Source organism: Epinephelus moara, chromosome 5 (assembly GCF_006386435.1).
Source record: "Epinephelus moara isolate mb chromosome 5, YSFRI_EMoa_1.0, whole genome shotgun sequence".
Classification (NCBI taxonomy): Eukaryota; Metazoa; Chordata; class Actinopteri; order Perciformes; family Serranidae; genus Epinephelus; species Epinephelus moara.
Genome location: NC_065510.1, coordinates 25,491,530 through 25,513,528, shown reverse-complemented (window position 1 = coordinate 25,513,528; position 21,999 = coordinate 25,491,530). Strand labels below are relative to the sequence as shown.

Here is a 21,999-nt window from a genome sequence, read left to right as displayed (position 1 = left end):
CAGAAGACGGCGCTCAAATCTTTCCTTTGCAAGAAGGGCGTTTTTGCTGTTTTGCCGATCAGATACAGCAAGAGTCTAATCTACCAGTTAGCTCCGCTGGTAGCCAAGCTCTGGATACGTCACCCCGTGTATTGTTCTGATTGGTCGTAGTGTTATCCAATTGCGTGCGGTGACATTTTCAAAGCATGCTTGGTGCCGCCCCTCAAGTTGGGCCATTTGCATACTCATAGCCAGACCCTAAATCTTTCTAGATTTGGGTCTGGATTTTCAGGCTAAGCGTTTGTAAGGGTAGGAATGGCAGCTCGCGGCATGTCGCAACTGTCGCGGGATTACATACTTTGATCGGTACTATTGCAGGTATCTGAAGTTAGCGATTTATGTGGACTACTGCAGTTTAAAGGTCCAGTGTGTAGGATTTAGTGGCATCTTGTGGTGAGATTGGAGATGGCAACCAACTCAACTCAGTGGGGGACTCTGTGGAAGACGACCCACTCCATATGTAGGAATAAATGGCTCATTCTTAGGTAACAAAAAAATCAATGATTCTTATTTTAAGATGATTATAAAGTAATGAAAACATACTGTAGTTATGAACATTATACACCATACACTATGCCCTTAAATTCTACACACTAGGACTTAAATGTGGAAATGAGATGGAATAGCCAGCACAACAATAAACGCTGTACGGTTGAGCAGAAAGCAGGTCTCAGGAAGTGTATTAACTTGCTGAGCCTAGGAGGAAATGCCTTATCTGCAAACAGCTAAATTCAGTGCTCATGGAATTCAATGTTAAATGCCATTATGGGCCCAATCACAAATCCTACAACCTTCTTTGTGACCGGCAGTGTTTGTGCTTTAGTGCAACCACCTGAGTTAACTAAATTAACTGTATTTTGTTTGTTTATTTTTGTCTTCTGTGAATCATTTGTGCAGATTATATATAAAGTACTCTTAATGGCCGTTTACTCGCAGAGCTTCTTCTTCTTGGACAACAGAAGATTCCCTCTTCAATAAAGAACCAAACACTAAGTCAGGTAGTATTGTGTTTGAATGTTTATTTAAAGTTATTCCCACTGCGCACCCCCTCCTCCCTGTGTGAAAGCCTAGTCTGAAAGGAGGAGGATACAGGCCACTATAGCGCCACATCAGCACATTTATAAAGAAGGCTACTTGTTTAGTCACAACACCTTCACCCCCCACTGGTTTGGCACTCTGTGCTGCCCTGTGATAACACACTAGCATGATGAGGCTAGTTCATAAAACAACCCCTGGAGAAAGAAGGTCCAATAAGAGACGGGGCTGAGATTAGACAGGAAGTGACTCCAATTAATGAATAGGAAAAAAAGGAGGCAGTATTACTGAATGTCAAGTTCCACAGAGAAAAAAAATACAGGGTTGGATGATGCTGAGAGACAGAGAGAAAATATTAAATACAAAGTATCGTCTCTCTCGTCCCTCGATGTGGCTGCTGATCCGCAAGGCGTGCTTTGATGATGTCACTAAAGTTGAACGTTGAGGCTTGTGAACCCCAAAATTCACAGCGTGGTCGTCGTCCTCCAATCAATGACGCAGTTCCTCTCTCCTCCTTCCACACAAAAACGGATGGACTGAAAGAGAAAGAACAACACATTACATACAGATGGAGGATATTTGTGTGTATTTACATTTTGGGTTATTTGCATCAACAAAAAGAGAATAATAAACAATGTGATATTGTATCGTGATGAAACCAGTGATTTACACCCCTAATCATTATACAAGGCAGACTCAAGAATGTGACGAATTCTTCCCGGATGTTGTCAAATAATTGTGTTTTGTTCTATCTCTTTCTCTGAGAACACACACACAAGAACAACTTTCATTCATAAAACTGCAGCTGCACGACAAATGAATGACTTGGTTCACAAAAGTTCAGCCATTTTCCACTGAATAGACATTTTCAGTGAGAGACACTGTTGTGATTTGCAGCTGCTTTTTCAGAGCAGCACATTCTTAATTACATTCTCCTCTGTAGTATTGGGCAGAATAATCATTTCTAAACCTCAAGCAAATACAACTGAAATCATCTACACGGTCAGACACAACAGAGGGTAAATGTGAAAATATCTTTCAAGTAATTTGGGCGAGTCGACCCTTTAACTGGAACTAAAAATGGCAAAAGCAACGGCTGACTGACAACTACACAATGACACAAATAAAAATAAAATGTGTTTATCATGTGCAAGTGTTACCTGCGTAGGGGACTACAGATCTCCAAGGGGAATGATTTCTTCGTTGATAAAAAACTCAATGGTCTCCTCCTCCCAGTCGTCCACATTGCTGTCCAGCTCATCAGTGTCCACTCCTGGAAGACACAAACAAACGTCAGCAATTCTCTTAATTAAAGACCACGGAGGGAGACAAGTAAAAGGTTGGTGAGAGAGAAGTCCCACCTCCTCTGAGCTCGAGGCGAATGCTCTTCTGTTCCAGATAGGTCTGCTGCGCTGTCTCTCTGTAGCGACGGTAGTCCTCCATCATGGACCTGCGCTTGTCCACCAGCTCCTACTCACAAACAAGACACATAAAAAATTCAGCTTCACAGCACAATGTAATGTCTGGGACTGTAAACATGCAGGCTGTATCACTTCTTATTCCTAAAATCTCTGAAGTGTTAAAGGGGCTCCATAAATAGTTTGTCTTTTATGCTACAATAGATCTAGAGAGCCTTAAAATTTCATCTCAAGGCACAAAGATTATTGAACCACAACTTCAAATGTGCTTAAACATACAAACTTGAATCACACTGTATGTTAACACTGTTTGAACTGGATAATGAAGGAGGAGAAAATACAGGAAAGTAGTTGTGAAAGATGCACTCCCAACAAACTACAAAATACAAGGTTCAGAGAGGTGTACAGAGACATCATTATCTGTATCTGTTCAACCAGCTAACACACTAGGCGTTTGAATCACTACTCAGCAAATGACACCTCCTCCTAATGCTTTCTCAGCCCACTGAACAAGTTAGTGAAACCCTTGGGTATAAATAATATCTGTTTTTAATCGAGTCATTTATGCTTTCCGGCATAAAATATTCAGATGCAGGCACATTCCTACTTGAAGCTATAGATGTGAACAGCTTGGATCAGGTAAAGACATTAACAGGTCAAACCTTGGAGGCCTTGGACTGGCTCAGACGATCCTTCTGCTCAAAGATCTTGGAGTATTTCTTAAGATCCTTCTTGATCATCTGAAAGAGGAAGAGGATGATATTTACTGCAAAGAAAGGTTTCACAGCCACATATAAAATAAAAAAATATGACATAAGTAATGTGCTGCAACAGTTCTCAGGATGTATTTGTGAGCCTCAGATCAGAGTTAGAATCAGGAGCCGCGAGTGCAGCTCTCATACGAGGTGTCAGAAAAGTTATTTAGTTTGTCATCACTGGCTCTACACACAGACACAGACACACACAGTAATAGGCTTGGGCGAAATCAATATACACATGCTTTTCTGAGGTTTCACTGGGGTATACACTTCATGACGGTACTTGTGTGGGGCGCTACCTGCTACCCACCCACCAGTGAGTTCGCTACATTCCACAAGTTTTTTCAGTCTAATAAATGAACAATGTAACCCATGGGATGTCAGGAAAATAGGTGTAGGAATATTTCTTACACCTACTTCTGTATTAAACAAAGAAATACAACAGCACACCTTCTGAATTCACCAAACATAGACTGGTTTAATTGCTTTGTTAACTCAGTGGAAAACACACTTTATTCAAACTCGCCCGACACAATAAAACTCACCAAAGCCGTCTTAGTGTTCCCACTGTTCCAATAATCATGATCTCTGGTTTGGTCAAAATAAACCCTTAACTCACTGAGCTAGATGTGAAAATATGCTGGTTTCCCAGCAGTCTCTCTCTGCAGTTGCTTGCGGCCCTGTAACATTTTCGCCACCACTTTCAGTCGCCATGTTTGTCAGCTCAGTTGCCTGTTACACCAGGAGAGACTGACCTCTGTTGGCGCAGCAAGTGTACTACATACAATACATCCTCAATACAGCCTCTCCATATGAGTTCAATAGAAAGATGTGTGCCTGTATTTTTGACGGACTTGAAAATCATGCCATCAAAAGTTTGAAATATCCTCAAAATAATACCATGATACCGCCCAAGCCTACTCAGTATATACAGAGAGATAAAATGGTACCTTGATCTGGTCTGCGCTGAGCAGGGTGGGGGGTCTGGGTCTCCACAGCAGCTGACAGAAGCGGTCCTTGTTGTTCTTCTGAAGAAGACGACCCTGGAACGTCCACAGCCAGTACGCATTGTCCACCTAGACACACATAAAAGGTGGTTCTGAGTGCAGGTTCGGTATGAAATTTTCAACCCATTAATGTTCATTTGGTCTGGCAGGAAAGAAAAAGACAAAAGTATATGTGGCGTCACGAAGCAGCACGTACCTTGTGGCTCCACCAGGAGACGGAGGTGACCACATAGCGACCAGTCGGGTCCCACTCTACGTCAGAGGCCATGTAGTGCTCTGCTATGTTCATCATGGTGCAGTCTGACGTGTCCACAAAGGCAAGAGCTCCGTTCATACTGCGCACACACAGGAAAATAGATTATACCCAAACACACACAAGACACTGTTCAACTGACGCACATAAATTTAAAATACTGTGAGCCTCAGATCAAAGTTAGAATCAGGAGCTTAGCTCTCATACGAGGTGTCAGAAAAGTTATTTAGTTTGTCATCAGCGGCTTCTTGTGTCTGTTAATCACAGAAATAAAAATACACAGAGAGAAAGAGGGAGGTTTCACTGACCTCCTGAGTCCAGCCAGCACCAAAAACTGTCCCTGGGGGCTCCAGAAGATGCTGTTGGCCTGCTGCTTGTCGAACATCTCTGCAGGAAAAAAGGACAAAAAGTGTCACATACAGTGCTCCCAGATGGTGCAACACAGTGTCAACAGGGCAGTTAGCACACATCTGTCTGATCTACTCACTTATGAGCTCGATCTTGCCGTTGTTTTTGACATGATAGAAGGAGACGTTGATTCTGGGAGACTCTCCGTGGAGAACAGCGAACTTGCTGCCGTTGGGTTCCCATGCGAACGCAATGATGCTTTCTAAAAAGACAAACACAACAACCAACAGATCAGGGATTTTTTTCCTTTAGAAAACATTGAAAAAGTTATCTTTGGTGTTTATTATGTTCTTACCCTTCATCTCCACCACATCAACAGGAACCTGCTTCTCCCTCATGCGGAAGATTTCGAAGTTGGTGACCACACCCTGAAAAGATTAAGAACTAAATTTAGTATTTCATTTTAATATAGTTATTTTATTTTTCCAAGTGAGGTCTCAGCTGTTTCCTCTCTTTCGCTTTGCCTCTGTACCTGTGTTCCTTTAGGAGTCCTGTCCACTTTCACACACAGGTAATCTCCATTTCTCTGCCAGTGCAGTTTGCAGTCGACGACGTTGAAGAGGTTGCGCACGCGGATCTCTTGACGGGAAGGCATCTGCATCAGAGTCACTCTGGCTGGGATATCTTTGTCCTCAGGTACCCAGAATGCTATGATGTTGTCACCAGGAGACCATGAGAAGTCCCTGTTGACACAAAAACACGCAGATTATTATTGAAATCTCAAAATTTAACAACTGTAAATTGTAAGAAACAGATTATAAAAGCATCATTCAGGCCCCTTACTTGATTCCTGTGATCTTGAGACTCTTCTTGTCGAGCAGGCCCATAGACTGACGGAGTAGAAACATGGCTTTAGTGTCAATTGAACACTTAACATTAATACAACTTTTTTTTTTTTTTTTTTTGTAAATTTACTTACTGGAGTCTCATAGATGCTCAGTGTGTCTGTGGTCATCCTGGCAAAGAACTTCCCATCGTGGCTCCATCTGTGAACAAATAGACCTTAAGGGGAAATTCTTTTCCACAGCGCTTAACACATCAGACGAACGCACATACAACAGCACACAGTAACAACATACAATGACAGACAACAGTACACACTCAGGCCAGTTCAGTGAGGCCTATTTTTGAATGTCACTATGGCTGCGGGGATTAGGCTTCTCCCAAAGCGAGCCCTTCTGCACCTCAGGGCTCTGTACCTGCGCCTGGAGGGCAGTAGGGTAAGGTGGTGATTGGGCAGGTGTGTGATGTTCTGTCCTATTAACGCTGCAGTGGCCTTATTGTTTGGTTAGCAAGGTTGAATGCAGGGAGACGAATAATCCTGGCAGTGGTGCTGGTTATGCATCCGAGTCTGTTGTCCAGTGTCACTACGAGGTGTTGGAAATTGTCAAACATTTCAGCTCTTTAGTTATTAGTGAGAATGGGATGCTGTAGTGAGGCGGAACTAATTATAACTTGCAGTGTTAACCCTCTATTCATTCAGTGAATTATGAGCACTGCTGCTAAAATTTCACACAATTATTAATTTATTGTTTCACCGAGTGCTGGGCTTAGCCCCTCCAAACACACACGGAGCATGGGAGAGACTGCCGAAGTAAAGACAACATCCAGAGAACATTTTCAGTTAAAACAGATCTGTGCAAATAGCCTTTTAAATGCTCCATTGCTTGGCAATTTGGCCGTGTGTGCTCTGAGTAATTAGGCATGCAGTTAACACAACAGTCATATTTTTAGTTTAATGAAAACTCAACTCCTGGCATTTCCGTGTGGTGTTCTTCGCGGCTGTTTTGGAAGAAGGAAATAATGGGAGCAACGCATGAACTGGCTTTAAAAGTGACGTATTTTCATAAATATGCACAGCTGATCTAATTAATTAATGCCAATGTGGAGAGTGGTTCATGTGAATTTTAAAAGATAACTTACACATAGTTGGAAAAGTAAGTGATTAATATTTAAAGAAATATAGTGTTACATTGTGAACTGAATTTAATGTAGTGGTCGGTGTTTAATTGGGTTACATTTAAATCACTACAAGAGAAACAGATGTGAAAACAACAATGAAGTAGATGAAATCTTAACTATGAGAGAGAAAAACTGACTTGAAGATGGGCCAGTGTGCAGAGCTCTCGCAGTGGAAACCTCTCTTCTTCTGTCCGGTCAGAATGTCCCAGATGATGATGGCCTGTGGGTCCTCCTTGGTGTCCATCAGTGGACTAAAGGTCACCACATACCTGGAGGAGACAACATGGAGTTTCAGACAGCTCAGAGACAACACAGTTCATCTTAAATTATCCATCATCCTTTATCAATAAGTACAACTTATCAGCTTAATTGTTTTAAACCAGGACCATCAGTATTTACATCAAGTAGCTTGTGAAATCAACATGTAGGTAAATAAAAGTATCAGACCCAGTGTCGGCAGATGTGCAATATCAAATGACTACAACTGGGGACTATAAAACTCTGCTTCCTTAAAAAGCAAAAAATTAAATCACTATTATGTTAATCTAGTTGAAAATCTACATTTCTCTCTAAAGTATGAACCATACTGATCAAATTTTACAGGAAAGGAACAGGAAAACTTAAAATCAAATTGAAAAATGTCAAAAATTGTACAGTTTTTAATGGTTTGCCAACTTAACAGTGCCGGTAAGTGAGAGGGAGACTGTGTTTCCTTTGGATGCCACAGATATTATCACATTTTGCCACATTCCATAATTACAGCTGTATTCTAACAGCTGCATCAGTCTGACATCATCAAACAGTGCATCCATTCACATCACTCAATAACGCTTGAAGCTTATGCTTATACACGCTTCATCCAGTAATGACTAATGCTACGAAGGTGTCAATTAGTACTGCTAAACAGAAATATTGATTACCTCTCACATGGTGAGAAGTCGATGAGGGACACGCCCTGATGGCTGAACCTCTGGATCTGTTTGAACTTCTCGCCGCCCCACAGTGCAATGCCCCGCTGATGGAAGGTGGCCAGGTAGGTGCCTTTAGGAGACCAGCGGACATACGTCTCTGTCCAGCGCTGAAATCAAGACACACACAAAAAATATATAGATTAGTCTGTAAGCCAAACACTACTGTTGAATGACGTTTAACATGACCCCAATTAACCCTTTGTTTCTACTTACTGCTCTCTCTTCAGCTGTGATTGGTTCTTTAGCATCGTTAGAGAAAATGGCGGTCCTCTCTCCAGCTTCGTAGATCACACTGTACTGATCACGGCAGTCTGGGTCCTCAATCCAATGGCGCATATTACCCTGAACAGACAGACATTTTGGCATATTAATTTGTTTTAAAGGGTTAAATAGGGGCATAACTTCACATTTTTATGAGGAGTTCAAAAAGCCTACATTATAAACTACCTATGATCAGTAAAACAAAGTAGTTGCTGAAAAAAAAACAACAACAACAACTCACAAAATCTTTGAATGGCTGCTTCTCTGGAGTTTCCCACTCATCACTGATGTTCATGTACCTGGAGAAATAAGCAAACAGGATTAATCTCCTTGTCTCACACACATCTGCCGTCACATTTGCTGCATTCCTCATCAGACACGGCCCACTTACTTGTCAAAGTCAGTGAAGAGGTTCACCCTGAATGTATGCTGTTTGTCGAGTTTGTATCCATCTGCGTTCTTAACTGCCTCGAGGGCCTGGGTGGGACCAGCATACTCCAAGAAGATGTACCTGCATGAGATATTGGTCTGTTTAACATCTTATATTAAACATTATAGCAAGTGTAATGCCATAACAGAGTACAGAGCAAATTACATACCCTTTTGTCAAGCCATCAGCCTCTGGATAGAATTCAGTGGTGATCTTGCCGAACTTGGAGAAAATCTTGTGTATGACGTTCTTGAGTTTCTCCAAGCGCTCCGGGCCCACCTGAGGGACATTGTCCACCACCACCACCGAGTCTATGCCGTCAGCCTCCTGAGGCTTCTCCCTCAGGATGTCATCCAGGAGCTCTGAAGGGAACAGAAAGAAGGTGGGAAGATAGGAGAGAAACAGAAATGTTAGTCACTTATTTAATCTGTCTGTGTGAGCCTGGGCTTCCAAATACATTTTCACTCCCTGACAGCTCTCACTTCAAACTGCAATGAGATCCCTGTCTTCATTTCTAGAGATCATGGGTATAATTTAAAGTACTTTTCTTGCCTTCATTGAAAAGCAGCAGAGTAAAAGACAACATGGGAAGAGAAAGGAGAGAGTACATGCAGCAAAAATCCTCTGATTGAATTGATTATTATGAGCCCCAACAAAGATGCCACCACAACATATCACTGGTGGGACTTCCATATTTATCAATAGTCTCAGTCGGCAGGATGTAAAGGGCAGTATAGTACAAAAATAGTCCAAGATAGTCTAAAATTATCTGACCTATGGTGTAGCCTACTACACTCTGTTGCCAGTTCAATAGGTACACCAAGTTTAAATTATTACAGTGAGTTCTCAAACTGAGGGGTGGGCTCATCTGGAGGGGCACAGAGCCACTGCAGGTGGGGCGTGGATGACCAGGAGAAAAATATGTAATGAAACAAAGTTGAATGAATACACAAAACAAGGGTTTGCTGCTGCTGCTATCATGCTGACATTTATTTCACTAAAACTCAATGTGGATCCTTCTTTTGTTAGTTGCATCACCAATTATTGTCAATGACTGATAAAAAAAAAGAAGTGAAAGAAAACGTTTGACAATTGCTGAACTAATGCAATCTAAAGATATAGAGAAATATTAATCTAACTTCATGATTATCTGAAGCTGGAGGTTGTAGTTTGTGATGCTGCTCATACTATTTCTTCATACTAAGAAGTTTTTCTGGTATGTAGTCTATCCTTACTGATGTAGATGATGTGGGCAAAATATATTATCATCACCACAAGCTACAGACTCCAAAAGAACCATAAAACCATGTGTGACCAAATACTGAACATTACACACTTCACATGGGGACATTTTAATGCAGGGCTGTTATATTAGACTTGACTAATTTCAGCCAGGTGACCTTAAACACTGTATTTCAGTGTTGCTCGTTTCGCTGGTTTGTCAATTGTTCATGTTTCATCTGCAGACCTGAGGGGCATTATGGATCAGACCACACCACCCTGCGTTGGGATTATCGTTACGCTGATGTGAAAGGTAGTTTATGTTACCAGCTGATTCAGGCAAACCAGACTGCAGGTTCGCAGTGATGGTCTTGGCCTTCATTATCCATGCAGACAGCTATTACAAAATGTTCTTCATTTGTCAACTTCGCACCCGGTTTCGGGTTTTCAACTGACAGCGACAAGGCCACAGTGAGTGTAGTCTGGGGTCTGGGTGAGGTTTTCAGTGGGCGTGAGATTACATTTAGATAACGTCGGTTAACATTAGCAGATGTTGGGCATATGTTTAAGGAAAATGGCGATGTATCTGTTTAATTCCTAATGATCAGACATTTACATTTTGATACTGAAGCCCGGAGGCTAACAGACAAGCTAACTAGCTTTGTGGTATCTGTAGCCCCGTTAATACGGCTGTTAGCTAACTGTTAGCAACAGGCCGGAAAGCCGGCGCGTTTCCTGCTGCCGCTCACCCTCATCTTCGATGTCATCCACGAAGTCCTCCGGGTCGCTGAAGGAGGGCTCCTCTTCCTCATACTCTGGGTCGTCCACCATATCCACCGTGTCTTGCATTTATCAGCTACTACGAGACGGATTTCTCGCCACAATGGAGCAGAATGACAAAAACTAAGAGGCTGACGGTCCTCGGCCGGTGCGGCACCATGTGCGATTATGCGAAAATGGACGATGTGACGGAAACGGAACTGGCTCGGAGGCCAGGGCGCGCTGCGGGGAAAAATTAGAGTTGTAAAACATAGTGACCGGCGCTGCGCGGCGCCTGCTGTTGTAATGTCACCTATCAGTAAATATACAGATCAGTAAAAGGTGCAGGTGCTCTTGTTACGACGCTCATATTTTACACTGAAAGAAGCGGAAAGCCACGCACCGGTAGATCCGAAACTATTTCCCGCGAGATGGATGTAAAGCAAAACTACCAGGAAAAACTACATTTTGCTATTTAAGCTAGCTGCTCCCTTTCAGGCAATACTACATTACAAAGCTTCTAGCTGTATTTCCATATGTGTACGTCGACGTTAGCTATGTGTGCTAAAGTGTAACTGTTAGCTGTAAAGTTATTAAGGGTCATTAACACTAACACACACACACACACGCTAGTACCATGGACAGAGAGTGTGTGTCGCTGCTGCCCAGTGTGTGTGAGGTGCTGGCGGACTCAGGGAGGTCTCTGCCCGATGACACCAGCCTGGAGAAACTGGTGGACTGGTTCACAGGGCTCACCGAGGCTGGTTAGTACTGGAGTTGGTGGGATAGTTTGGTTTTCTGTGATTGTTCCTGCCTTCTGCTCTTCCTGGTTTCATCTCTGTCTGACCTCTCAAGATGGAGCCTTTAGGTGTTTTAGATACCTCTCTGTAGATTACTATAGGTAGATGTGAGGTGAGCTGCAGACAATTAAGTTACTTTACACCCAGGAAACTGTATGGATATAAGGCTGAGCAAAGTGAGCCTTGACCTCGAGGGTCCCCAAAGTTTAAAACCTCACAGTGTGGCAATTAATTTGTGGTAACTTGATTACATTTTGTTTGAGAACATGCACCACCAAATAACACCACAGTTTTGATCAACAGGGTCTAATTTATTTTGATTCATAGATAAATCTTTTGTTTAGTCTCCAGCATGTCATAAAATATTGTCACAGCCCAGCTCTTAACTGGGCCAAAAAGGTGAGACACACAGATAAACTAAATAATAAACTATTTTTATTTACCACAAAATACCGTAAAACTTCAATTAGTAGTCCGGGCCATTATTTGCTTTAATCACTGAAATCAACAGGCCTATATTTGGGACAGGCCTTTAATTCCTTTCAGACAAAACTGTTGCTCAGCAAAGATGGGAAATACAATCAAGTTGTTTATTTAAACCAGTATGAATTTTGCTTGTTTAAATATTAGGCTTCATATAACATATCAGTTATCAATCATTAATTCAATCTAGCTCCACCAGAGTTATGGTACTCAGGGATTACAGCACCCAGCATACCGACACAACACCACTTTATCCTTTTAAAACAATACTCACAACTTGGATTAATTTTGATCAAAAACCCTTTTCATTCTTTTGATCTGAGGACCCTTACGGACTAAAGGAATATGAATAATTTACAGGGTAATCGAGGAATAGAAACATAATTGTAGGTAGCCAACAACCTGGTTTTATACATCGGAAGAACTGCTACTACTTGTACAAAAAAATGAGCTGCTTGGCAACCACATCAGGTGTTTAATTGAGACAGGCGATTATTTGTCTAAATGTGTAGCCACAACAGGCTAGTAAAAGGGACTGGGTATTTAATTGGAACTAGGCTTTTAATTGACGTTTTACGGTAGATTGTAGTAATCTGTAAAGTCAGTACAGCATGAACAGACAAGTAAAAATGTGCTGCATGGATGCTCCGCTGTGAAAACAAAGATGAAGAAAGCCACAGCACTGAGGGGATGAGAGGAAATCTGCCCACAGGACTGACTGCTGCTTTTATATGCATGTGGCACACTGGTCCCAGTTGTGTCCTATGCTGCTGATTAACCTCCAACAGGCCTGCAGCTCTGGAGACAGGAAGCACAGTAACAGCATAATGAACCAAGAAAAGGGGCTGTCACAACAGTAAAAAAAATGCCACAGTTCACCAGAGTCCAAGGTGATACATTAATTGCTTGCCAACAGTCCAAAACATAAAGAAATTCAGTATAATATCACATTGGACGAAGACAAGCAGCAAATGGTCACATTTGAGAGGCTTGAAAAAAATGAATATTTATTATTTTTGCTTAGAATCTGAGTCAAATGATTGTAGCTGCCAATTCATTTTTTGTCAGTAGACTAATTGATGAAACTGCATATTGTTTCTGCACTAAACTGAATTGCTAAGGGTCTTCATTGAGCAGGGGAGGGGCCCTGCGTCTTTTGATATCTTTATTATGTCTCTTGATATAATACTTTAATTGTGTGTCTTCCTAAATAAGTGCCACTGTCTCATGTTGACCTTTTCCCCTGATGAAGGCATATCTCTGCCGGAGGCCTGCCCATGTCTGCTTGAATTCATATCCACTGTGGTTCGCAACACAGCTGCAGACCCTGGTGTCCTCTCCTTTGCTCTCAGACTCACCGGCCTGATGGCTGCCACTCAGGACGGCTTCAAAATGCTTCAGGTAGAGTTAACAACACTTTGTACTTTTACTAAAATGTTACGAACAATTTATGACTCTGGTGATGTCCCCCCTGCAGGAACACTCAGTTCTGAACCAGGTCTTCAACCTTCAGCACTGGCAGGATGCAGGTCTCTGGGAGGATCCATGTTTACGAATCGGCTGGATCCAGGGCTTAAGGAGCATGCTGCAGCACCCTAAGGCTCTCAGTTTTTTTGTACAATCAGGTGACTCTTCATGCAGGAAATGAGACCATCTCTCCTAATATGTAATATATTATAAAGGACAATTTGATGAGAGGGAGACAGGCAATATTTAGGAATAAAGACTAAGAATTTAACCAATTGGTGACTAAAATCTGTCTTCCTCACTCCAGATTTCATTGGACCGCTCCTACAACTCCAGACAGACACCAGTCTATTCGTCGCCTCAGCTGCCAATCAAATGCTCGCCCACATCCTGCTCTTCTTTCAGCCGGTCTCCTCTGCAGGATGTAACGGCGTAGCTAAGAAAGAAGAAGAAGAAGACAGGAGGACACATGTCTCCATCACAGACTCAGAAGACCCAGCCCTCACCCTGGAAACCAGCGCTGAGTACACCACTGTTGTCACGGTAATGTCAGAGTACCTCAAGGAGTCACTGGTTCCCCCAGAAAACACAAAGCTCCATCAGAATCTGCAGATCCTCAAACTGCTGGCCCTGCTCCTGGCTCAGGCAGGGCCTCCTCTGCGGGACGAGCTGCTCCAGACAGTCGCAGACTCTCTGCAGGAACTGGTGACAGCAGGCTGCAGTCAGCTCACTCTGCCTCTGATGGACGTCATTCTGGCTGCATGCAGGTAGACTGGCTCTCTCATATGAACGCAAACACAGTGTAACATGGGAAAATTCAGTTTAAAGACTTGAATTTCTATGTTTTGTGCAAGAAGAGAAATTGAAGTTCGTTTGATATTGTCTGCCATCACTGCAACACAGCACAGTGAGAAGTGTTCACACATTCAAACCTCTGTCTGTGAGCTTCTGTAAAGCCTGCTAATTAAATGTTAGTGCTGTAACAGTAATTAACCTTTATCAATGTCTCAGACTATGACATGTTAGGTCCTTAAATTCGAGGGGAATTTGGCAAAAAATGTATTTTAAAAGTCGAATTTGATGTTTAGGAAGAGCGTGGGAACTCTGTAAAAAGCAAACATATGATGGAATAAAATAGATCTGAATCTGTAAGTGCCCCCTCAGATTGACATCTGTAACTTTATAGCACACTTTGCAATTTTCCCAGCTCACATAGGTGACTGTCACACACCAGTGGTGCTGATTTCAACGCTATTATTGTATTTAACCTTTATTTAACCAGAATAACCTCTTGAGATTAAAAGGAGGAGGGTTTTCAAGACGGTCCTGGCCAAGACAGGCAGCAATATAAGTTACAGACAGACAACATAGAACAAAATACAGAATAAAAATGCACAACTCTAAAACAAGCAATGTAAAACACAAAGTAAGATTACTACAAAGAAAAGCCAAAACGTATGTCAATGTATACTAGAAGTCAACCATAAAAATGCAAAAAGGGTAACTACAAATTATTTCAAATACCAGCTAAGCTATGCCTGGCATATAGTATGTATTCATTAAAACTACTGAGTCAAAGGAACAGTTCAGAGAAGCTGAAACAACTCCCCCCACTTGCACACTCACAGAGCACCCGCTGCATAAATATAGCATAAAAAGAACAAGGGGATATTTCATTGTGATAATAGCGTAGAGCTGAAACAATCAGTCAATCAGAATCAGAAGCAGTTTTATTGCCAAATAGATTTTCACATAAACAGAATTAGCCTTGGTTTTGTGGTGCATAACTGTCACAATAAACCTAGTAAGAGAGAAGAAAAACAAGCACAGCAAAAAGTCAAGAACTAGTTAAACAGAAGAAAATTATTCACAACATATGACACCCTTTACAATGAGAGAATTCAGTGTTAAACAGTGTCCATGTTTGTCTTCAGCAGCTCGGGCACAGATGAACGTGTCCCAGACCAACGTGTCGCCCATCTTCTGTCGTCCATGTTGAACATTAACAAACCCGCTGACCTCATGCACGCTGCAGCTGCTTTTCTTCGCAGAGGTCACCAGTAAGCATCTGTTCACAACTTCACACTCACATACAGAATGTGGCTTCAGCATCACCAATATGAGAAGTGTAGTTTGGTTTTTGGCATCAAGTTATACAAGAAAACCAATATTTATTCACCTATGGGTGCTGCTTTCTTTTTCCTCTGTGTTTCTCTCCAGTGATGCAGTCCACACAGCCCGGGCAGTAAGAATACTACTGCTACCCCTGGACATTATAACTGGTCAGACTCTACTGGGCACAAACACCACTGGTAAAACACACAGGAACACTCTATAATAAAGAAAGAAAACAGTCTGTAGTGTCTTTATAACTAAATATGTTTTTATTCCTGCAGCAGACGAGCATCAGTTAATGGCGGAGCAGATGAAGAGTAAAACCTCCTGCATCTCTATGACATGTGTCTGCCTGACAAACACACCATGGATCACACTCCTGGTGAGGCTATAAGGACAAAACAGAGGACAAGAAACTATATCCTTTATGTGAAGCAGACTAACGTCGCTGTCTCTCTCTCTGTCTTTTGTCCTCAGCCTTCCAGCGTCCTCTCCTGTCCTCCACAGCTAATTGTCACTGCAGTTTTATCATTGTTAAGAATCTGCAGTGGCGTCTCTTTCTCCTCGTCCTCTGGTTGCAGTGAGGTTTGCAGGAATGTAATCGGCAGTGGCAAAGTTCAGAAATGTGCCCTAGAGGCTCTGGCGGCTCTCAGCAGCAGCCCAGGTAACGCTGTGTGTTTATGTGGGGTGATCCAAATAGAAAAATGTTCTCCTCTCTTTTACCAACCACTTTTACGTCAGCGTGAGGGAAAACTTTATTGGAGAGGAAGCCACAGTGGCAACAGAGTTTGAAGGGGACCTATTATGCTCTTTTTCAGGTTCATACTTGTACTTTGGGTTTCTACCAGAACATGTTTACATGCTACACTGGTCAACAAACACTTTATTTTCCTCATGCCGTCTGAGCCGGAACTCCTCTATTTAATCTCTGTCTGAAATGCTCCATTTTAGCGCCTGTCTCCTTAGGCATCCCTTGCAAAAAGTCCAGTCTGCTCTGACTGGTCAGCATGTAAGGGTCTTCTGTATCTTAACGTCTCTGCACCGCCATTAAAGCTGGGAAATGACTGTAACAGAGTATAGCTGCACTTTCTACTGTGGGAAATCAGCAGTAAACGTTTCTAAGTGTGACTGGACATGTTCAAGCAGGAGTATGATCCAATATTAGGGAAAATTTAAAACATCAGCAACCAAATTTACACATTTCCCAGCATATGGCTTCATGTTGCCGTGGAGCTATGGAGCAGATGACCATATAAAGAAATCTGTCACGAGCTGTTTGTCTTCAAAGTAGAAAACAAAAGTTGGAAACTGAGTAATACTGGAAGCATAAAGCTGAACAGTACAGATGATCATAAGTCATGTTCTCAGCACTGAGAAGCTGAATCTCAAATAAAATAACTTAACAATTTGTAGGATTCTCCAACAAAACAGAGTAAAGTAAGATAAAATATCATCATATACTGACACAAAAACAAATGCGACAAAACTTTATGATATACGATATGTGTTCAGTGTGTGAAAGTGATGTCAAGGTGAAAGTATTTAGCACGTATCCTCCATCTTGTGTGTTTCAGGAGCGAAGGAGAAAGTCAGTGAGGTGTTCACAGCTCTGATACAGTATCTGGACAATCCTGGCTCTGACCCCACTGTAAGTTGTGTTTCCTGTTTATGCACATTTGAATACAACTTATTTTGTCACTGACTTTCAACTACAACTGGAGAGCAGTGACCTAGCTCACTAAATGTCTTTACCATACGTGACTGGTGCATTTCTAGCTTGTGTTGGTTCGATGACAAAGATGCCGTGACACCCGGGTCTCTTTATGGATTACCTCAGTTTATTCGGACAGACACCCAGGGACACAGAACCTCCATGTTAATCACACTGCCCACTCTAGCTCTTACACACATAAATCATACACGACAGAAGTAAGCTTCATTTGCCACAACTTAACCCAGCAGCACACACTCTTAAAACAACTGTTTCTAAGTGTCAGCTTGTTGAAATCGATATATACACAGGTTGTGACATACATTATAACATTATGGGGAAGGAAAATATAAACAGTAAATGGCTGTTTGTCTGGTTACATGAGCGTCTCTAACCACTGGAGAACTCCTCCACACTGACTGCTATCTGAATTCATAAAGTCACAGTGAGATGTAGTCTCAGTCTCAGTCTCTTAGTATGTGGGTTACAAACTTATGCTTGAAGGATCTGTCTCACGTCGTTTTCTATCACTGTAATGACTCTGTCTGTGTTTCTTAGGTACTTCACAAGTCCTACCAGGTCTTAGTAAAGTGGATGAGTGTGTGCACAGACCTCTCCTTTATTACAGACCAGCTCAGACAAGGTAATGTGTCACCAGCAGCCTCGTCACTGAAGCTCATAAATACTTGTGGCTATACACAGGAATGTGTTACTGAAATTATGTTTCCATGTGTTAGATCTCGTTGAGGTAGTGAGGAAGCGTGTGTGTGACATGCGTTGGGAGGTGAGAGACTCAACGGTGGAGTTTCTGGGACACCTGGCAGGTGTGCCGGTTCCACCGAAATCAGCCAAGGAGGAGGAGGAGGTGTGTGACGTGTCTGACGCGCTGCTGGGCAGCTGTACCACTCCTCTACTGAGGGAGGCACTCCAGGATACAGAGAGTTATGTGAGAGCCAGCGCCGTCTCTGCACTGGCAAAGACACTGAGACACAGCTGGCAGCAGGGGGCAGCACTCACTCAGGAGGAGGTGGGCAGAAACTGATTTATATTTGGCTCTGATGGGGATGAACTGTGGTGTGGTGGGCATGAATCAGATGCTGGTCCTTCTTCTATCCATCCTATCCATCCTAACCCTTTTCTGCCACATTACAGTATCATAGTATAAACTTTTATTATTTTATCTTATTGTAAAGTGAGCCTTAATGTTGATCCTACCTTGTCTTATGTTCTAGTCATGCCCATCTTTCCACACATACTGGGTTGTCATAACCTTCGTCTTCCACCTTGCCCCCATTTCTAGAATAATCAGAAGCAGAACTTCTCATTCATGCATTCATCTCATCCAGACTGGACAACTTATTGAACTCTTCTCAGGCCTTCCTCTCTGTAGATTTACAAGAACACCAACTAGCCCAAAATGCAGCCACCAGGATCCTTACTAAACCACATTTAAACACGTAGTACTGATTCTGCCCTTACATCACTGGAACCCTATTTTATCTTGTGTTTTGTAGTTTGTTCACACCTTAAATTTTCCCATGTACGCTCAGATCACTGAGTAGATGGAAGATTTAAAGTGATCTATTGGTGGCAGAGCACATTCTTATCTTACCCAATCAGAGGCAAACACTGTTGAGACTTTTCTCTTCGCTCTTATAATGGTTTTTGTCCGTTATTTACAGTCTTCTCTGTAAATAAGCAGTGGAAACTCATTTATTGTTTGCACATATATTTGAGTATTTGTATAGTTAGCATTGTTATGTGTCTCTTTCTGTAATAGTCTTCTCTGTTATTTTGTGATCTGTATTTACACTCAAAATAACTTCAGTGTTATAAGCTTCAATGTTTGTTTTCAGACAAGTAAATATCAGTAGATAAATACCTCTGTACATGGAAAGATAAAGACAAAGTAATAGGGATTAAAAAAATAAGTAAAAAAAGACTTAAAGGTCCAGTGTGTAGGATTTAGCGGCATCTGTTGGCAGGAATGGTGTATAATATTCATAACTATGTTTTCATTTGTTTATAATCACCTCTCTCATGGAGTCCGCCATGTTGTTTCTACAGTCGCACAGAATGGACAAACCGAACACTGGCTGTAGATAGGGCCATTCAACGCTAGATGTCCCCCGCACGCTAGACCTTTAATTAAATCAATAAATAAATAATAAAAAAATATAATAAATAAATAAAAAAGTGATATAAATAAATTAATGACAACAATAAAAATAAAATGAATTAAACAATGAAAATAAAGATATAAATGAAATAAAATTAAGAGATGTTATCAGTGATACAGACTCGACTCTTATTAATAAACGTGTGTCTTCCCAGACTGAAATCGTGGGCCGGCTGCTTGAGATCCTCTCCCAGGACACAGAGGGATTCCCCAGGAGGGCCGTTGTGCAATACTTCATCGCCTGGTTCTCTGCCCACGCCTCACACTCGCCTCCATCGTTGTCATCCTCCGCCTCTCTCCTGATGCAGTGTGTGCGCTCCGTCCTCTCACAAGGGAGCGCCGATCTGGACTGGGAGGTCAAAGTTCACACCCTGGAGCTGGCCGAGCTGCTGCTGGACAAAGCCTTTTCAGGTCACCGGGGTTACAGGAATGGCTCAGACGTAAATCGTGCCCCGCCGCACCCCTATGGTGTGATTTCTGAGCAGACTTACACACTTCACTCTCACACTGGTACACACACGGAGGGAGTGGAGTCAGATTTGGCCGGTGTGGTCGAGCAGGGAGTCGTCTCAGCGTTGTTGAGCGGTCTGGTTGACTGTGATAGACCTGTTGCTCTGAAGGCCTGCCGACTGTTGATAACACTCAGAGACACAGTCTGCCCTCTGTCGCTAGGGGCCCTGGATGCAACTGCTGCCATGGCAACAGTGTCCTGTGAGCTGCCTGGCTGGGGCTGGGGGCAGGAGATCAGACGGATACTGGGGATGAAGGAAAGCGATCGGGCCACAGAGGCGGACACCGCAGCACAGAGGAGTTTCAATGGAGCATTTGAGGGAGGTGACGGTGTGACTGTGAGTGTGTGTGAGACATTGAGGTCTCTGGGTTTAGACGAGAGGCTGGACGTCCTGACTCAAAGCAGCGACCACATCCATAACTCCCCCCTGTCTCTGCTGCAGGACATACTGACTGCGAGTGCTGCTCACACACATCCAGACACACAGCAGGGGCAAGAGGTCATAGTGGACTGCTATTGACATACACACAGCCTTATGTTGGTTTGATATCAGTGATTAACAACACACTCTTAACTCAGGGTGCCTTTGCCTCCATGATTTTGTGATATTTTGGGTAATCTAGCAAAAAAAAAGAATATTTTTACTGTTTTATACCTGTGTACTGTCTCCATACAGACCTGAGATCTCAGGCTCAGCAATTTCTATATGTCAGCAATTTCACAATTTTTGATGTCACATAAAAAATTTGGATGAACACTATATTGACCTTTTATTGACCACCAATTAATGAGCCATCTGGTTGTGAAATTTCTTAACATTTAATATTATACATCCATTAAATACTGTGCAAGAAGCTGTTGATCTTTGTTGGCTATTTTCCTGATTTTTAAGATGCATTGATACAGTGCAATAACGCTTGTCTTTACACCCACTCACCAATCAGAGTTCTGCACAGGCCTAAGACTGAGAGCTGATCAGACCTGGACCCTTGTCTTTACAACCCGACCTGACTGATACTGTCAAAATTTGTATCTATGCTTCATTTCATCCATTACTCATCTTTAGCTCAGCAGGATTCAACTCGTGCCTCCTTTGTGCATCCACACATGGGTGCAGATGATTAGGACAGTCACATGTTGTCCCAGGGGCTGTGCAGTGAAAGCAGCACACGAGACAGCTGTATTGATTCAAATTGAAAATTTGCCTGAAAAAACACCAAAAAACACTCTTTAAACATGTTCTGTGTAGATTTGTCTGTGAAGGAGAAGAAAGAGAAATGAAGACAAACAGACACATTGTTGGGTTTGTGTCTGGCAGCAGAACTCACTGAACTCATTCTCATATTAACATGTCCTCAGTGTTGGAATACAGTTAGGTACATTTACTCGTGCTGTTCTAATGTACAGTTTTGAGGCACTTGTACTTTACTTGAGTATTTTTATTTTGTGCTACCTTACACTTCTACTGCCTTACATTTTAGAGGGAAATATTGTATTTTTACTCCACTACATTTATTTGATAACTTCAGTTACTAGTTGTTTTGCATATTAGGATTACTAATACAAAGTATAAACAACAAACTTCAAAACCAAATCTTCGCCAAGTCATGGCGTCGCACCAGCCGCAACACTGATCAGTGACTTGATATAAAGGTCGGCTTGGGACATAAAGTGGAGGGTCCAATGGCCCCTTCTGTGCTTCCCACCACCCTACTACTTGCCCCTTTGATCAGACCACAACCACCTTTGAGGTCGACCTTCATTGTGATCCCAACTACACACCTGTGCAGTTTCATGACTGCATCTTGCAGTCATAATGCTATCATGCTGACAGAATCTGTCCACAGACTCAAAACCACTTCTGTGGCAGTCTTTGGAGAAAATGTGCCACCAGGACCACATTTTACCATGATGACACATATAGGTGTAGATTTTGGGGGGTGAAGGGGGAACTGCCCCTCAATAGTGAGAACCTGTACATTTATCCCCCCCTGTAAAAACATGGAAGTAGCAGGGAACTTTGAGTTCAACAAAGTGATTGAAAGCAACCCATAGAAACAACAATGGCTCTGCTAAAGAAGGTGGTGGCAGCATGCAACCTCAAAAGCAATGGCTGCAATCTGCCATCAAATAAGATGAAGTAACTCTTTATATTTTACTCTCTTTATATGTAGTTATTTCAGAGCCCAGTCCGACAGCTTCATCACATTC

The 21,999-nt window shown here is 42.3% G+C and overlaps 2 protein-coding genes and 2 non-coding genes across 6 annotated transcripts; 1 reads left to right on the top strand and 3 right to left on the bottom strand.

Annotated features, from left to right (window-relative positions):
* Positions 1–1,041: 1,041 nt before the first annotated feature.
* On the bottom strand, positions 1,042–10,728 carry eif3ba (eukaryotic translation initiation factor 3, subunit Ba). Its single transcript, XM_050044081.1, has 19 exons — positions 10,513–10,728; positions 8,712–8,904; positions 8,504–8,623; positions 8,354–8,411; positions 8,065–8,193; positions 7,801–7,958; positions 7,018–7,149; positions 5,838–5,904; positions 5,702–5,748; positions 5,391–5,601; positions 5,214–5,286; positions 4,998–5,120; positions 4,819–4,897; positions 4,454–4,592; positions 4,201–4,326; positions 3,155–3,232; positions 2,436–2,544; positions 2,235–2,347; positions 1,042–1,610 (listed from the first exon to the last, which is right to left on the bottom strand). The coding sequence occupies exons 1-18, from the start codon at positions 10,610–10,612 to the stop codon at positions 2,247–2,249; spliced, it is 2,043 nt and encodes a 680-aa protein (XP_049900038.1). The 5' UTR covers positions 10,613–10,728; the 3' UTR covers positions 1,042–1,610; positions 2,235–2,246.
* Positions 3,345–3,433, bottom strand: LOC126391087 (small nucleolar RNA SNORD60). The gene has a single exon (XR_007570032.1). It is a non-coding gene; the product is annotated as a small nucleolar RNA SNORD60 (small nucleolar RNA).
* LOC126391090 (small nucleolar RNA SNORD60) lies at positions 4,675–4,756 on the bottom strand. Its single transcript, XR_007570035.1, has one exon. It is a non-coding gene; the product is annotated as a small nucleolar RNA SNORD60 (small nucleolar RNA).
* Positions 10,729–10,750: 22 nt separating the features above from the next.
* Positions 10,751–20,634, top strand: brat1 (BRCA1-associated ATM activator 1). 3 transcript variants are annotated; one of them, XM_050044080.1, is made up of 12 exons: positions 10,751–11,286; positions 13,058–13,206; positions 13,283–13,430; positions 13,580–14,039; positions 15,207–15,332; positions 15,493–15,584; positions 15,672–15,769; positions 15,865–16,051; positions 16,962–17,035; positions 17,657–17,741; positions 17,836–18,125; positions 19,433–20,634. In XM_050044080.1, the coding sequence occupies exons 1-12, from the start codon at positions 11,160–11,162 to the stop codon at positions 20,306–20,308; spliced, it is 2,712 nt and encodes a 903-aa protein (XP_049900037.1). In that variant the 5' UTR covers positions 10,751–11,159; the 3' UTR covers positions 20,309–20,634. The 3 variants fall into 3 exon arrangements, with proteins under 3 accessions (XP_049900037.1, XP_049900035.1, XP_049900036.1); XM_050044078.1 differs by having other exon boundaries at positions 10,753–11,286; positions 15,669–15,769; XM_050044079.1 differs by having other exon boundaries at positions 10,756–11,286; positions 15,210–15,332; positions 15,669–15,769.
* The last annotated feature ends 1,365 nt before the right edge of the window (positions 20,635–21,999 follow it).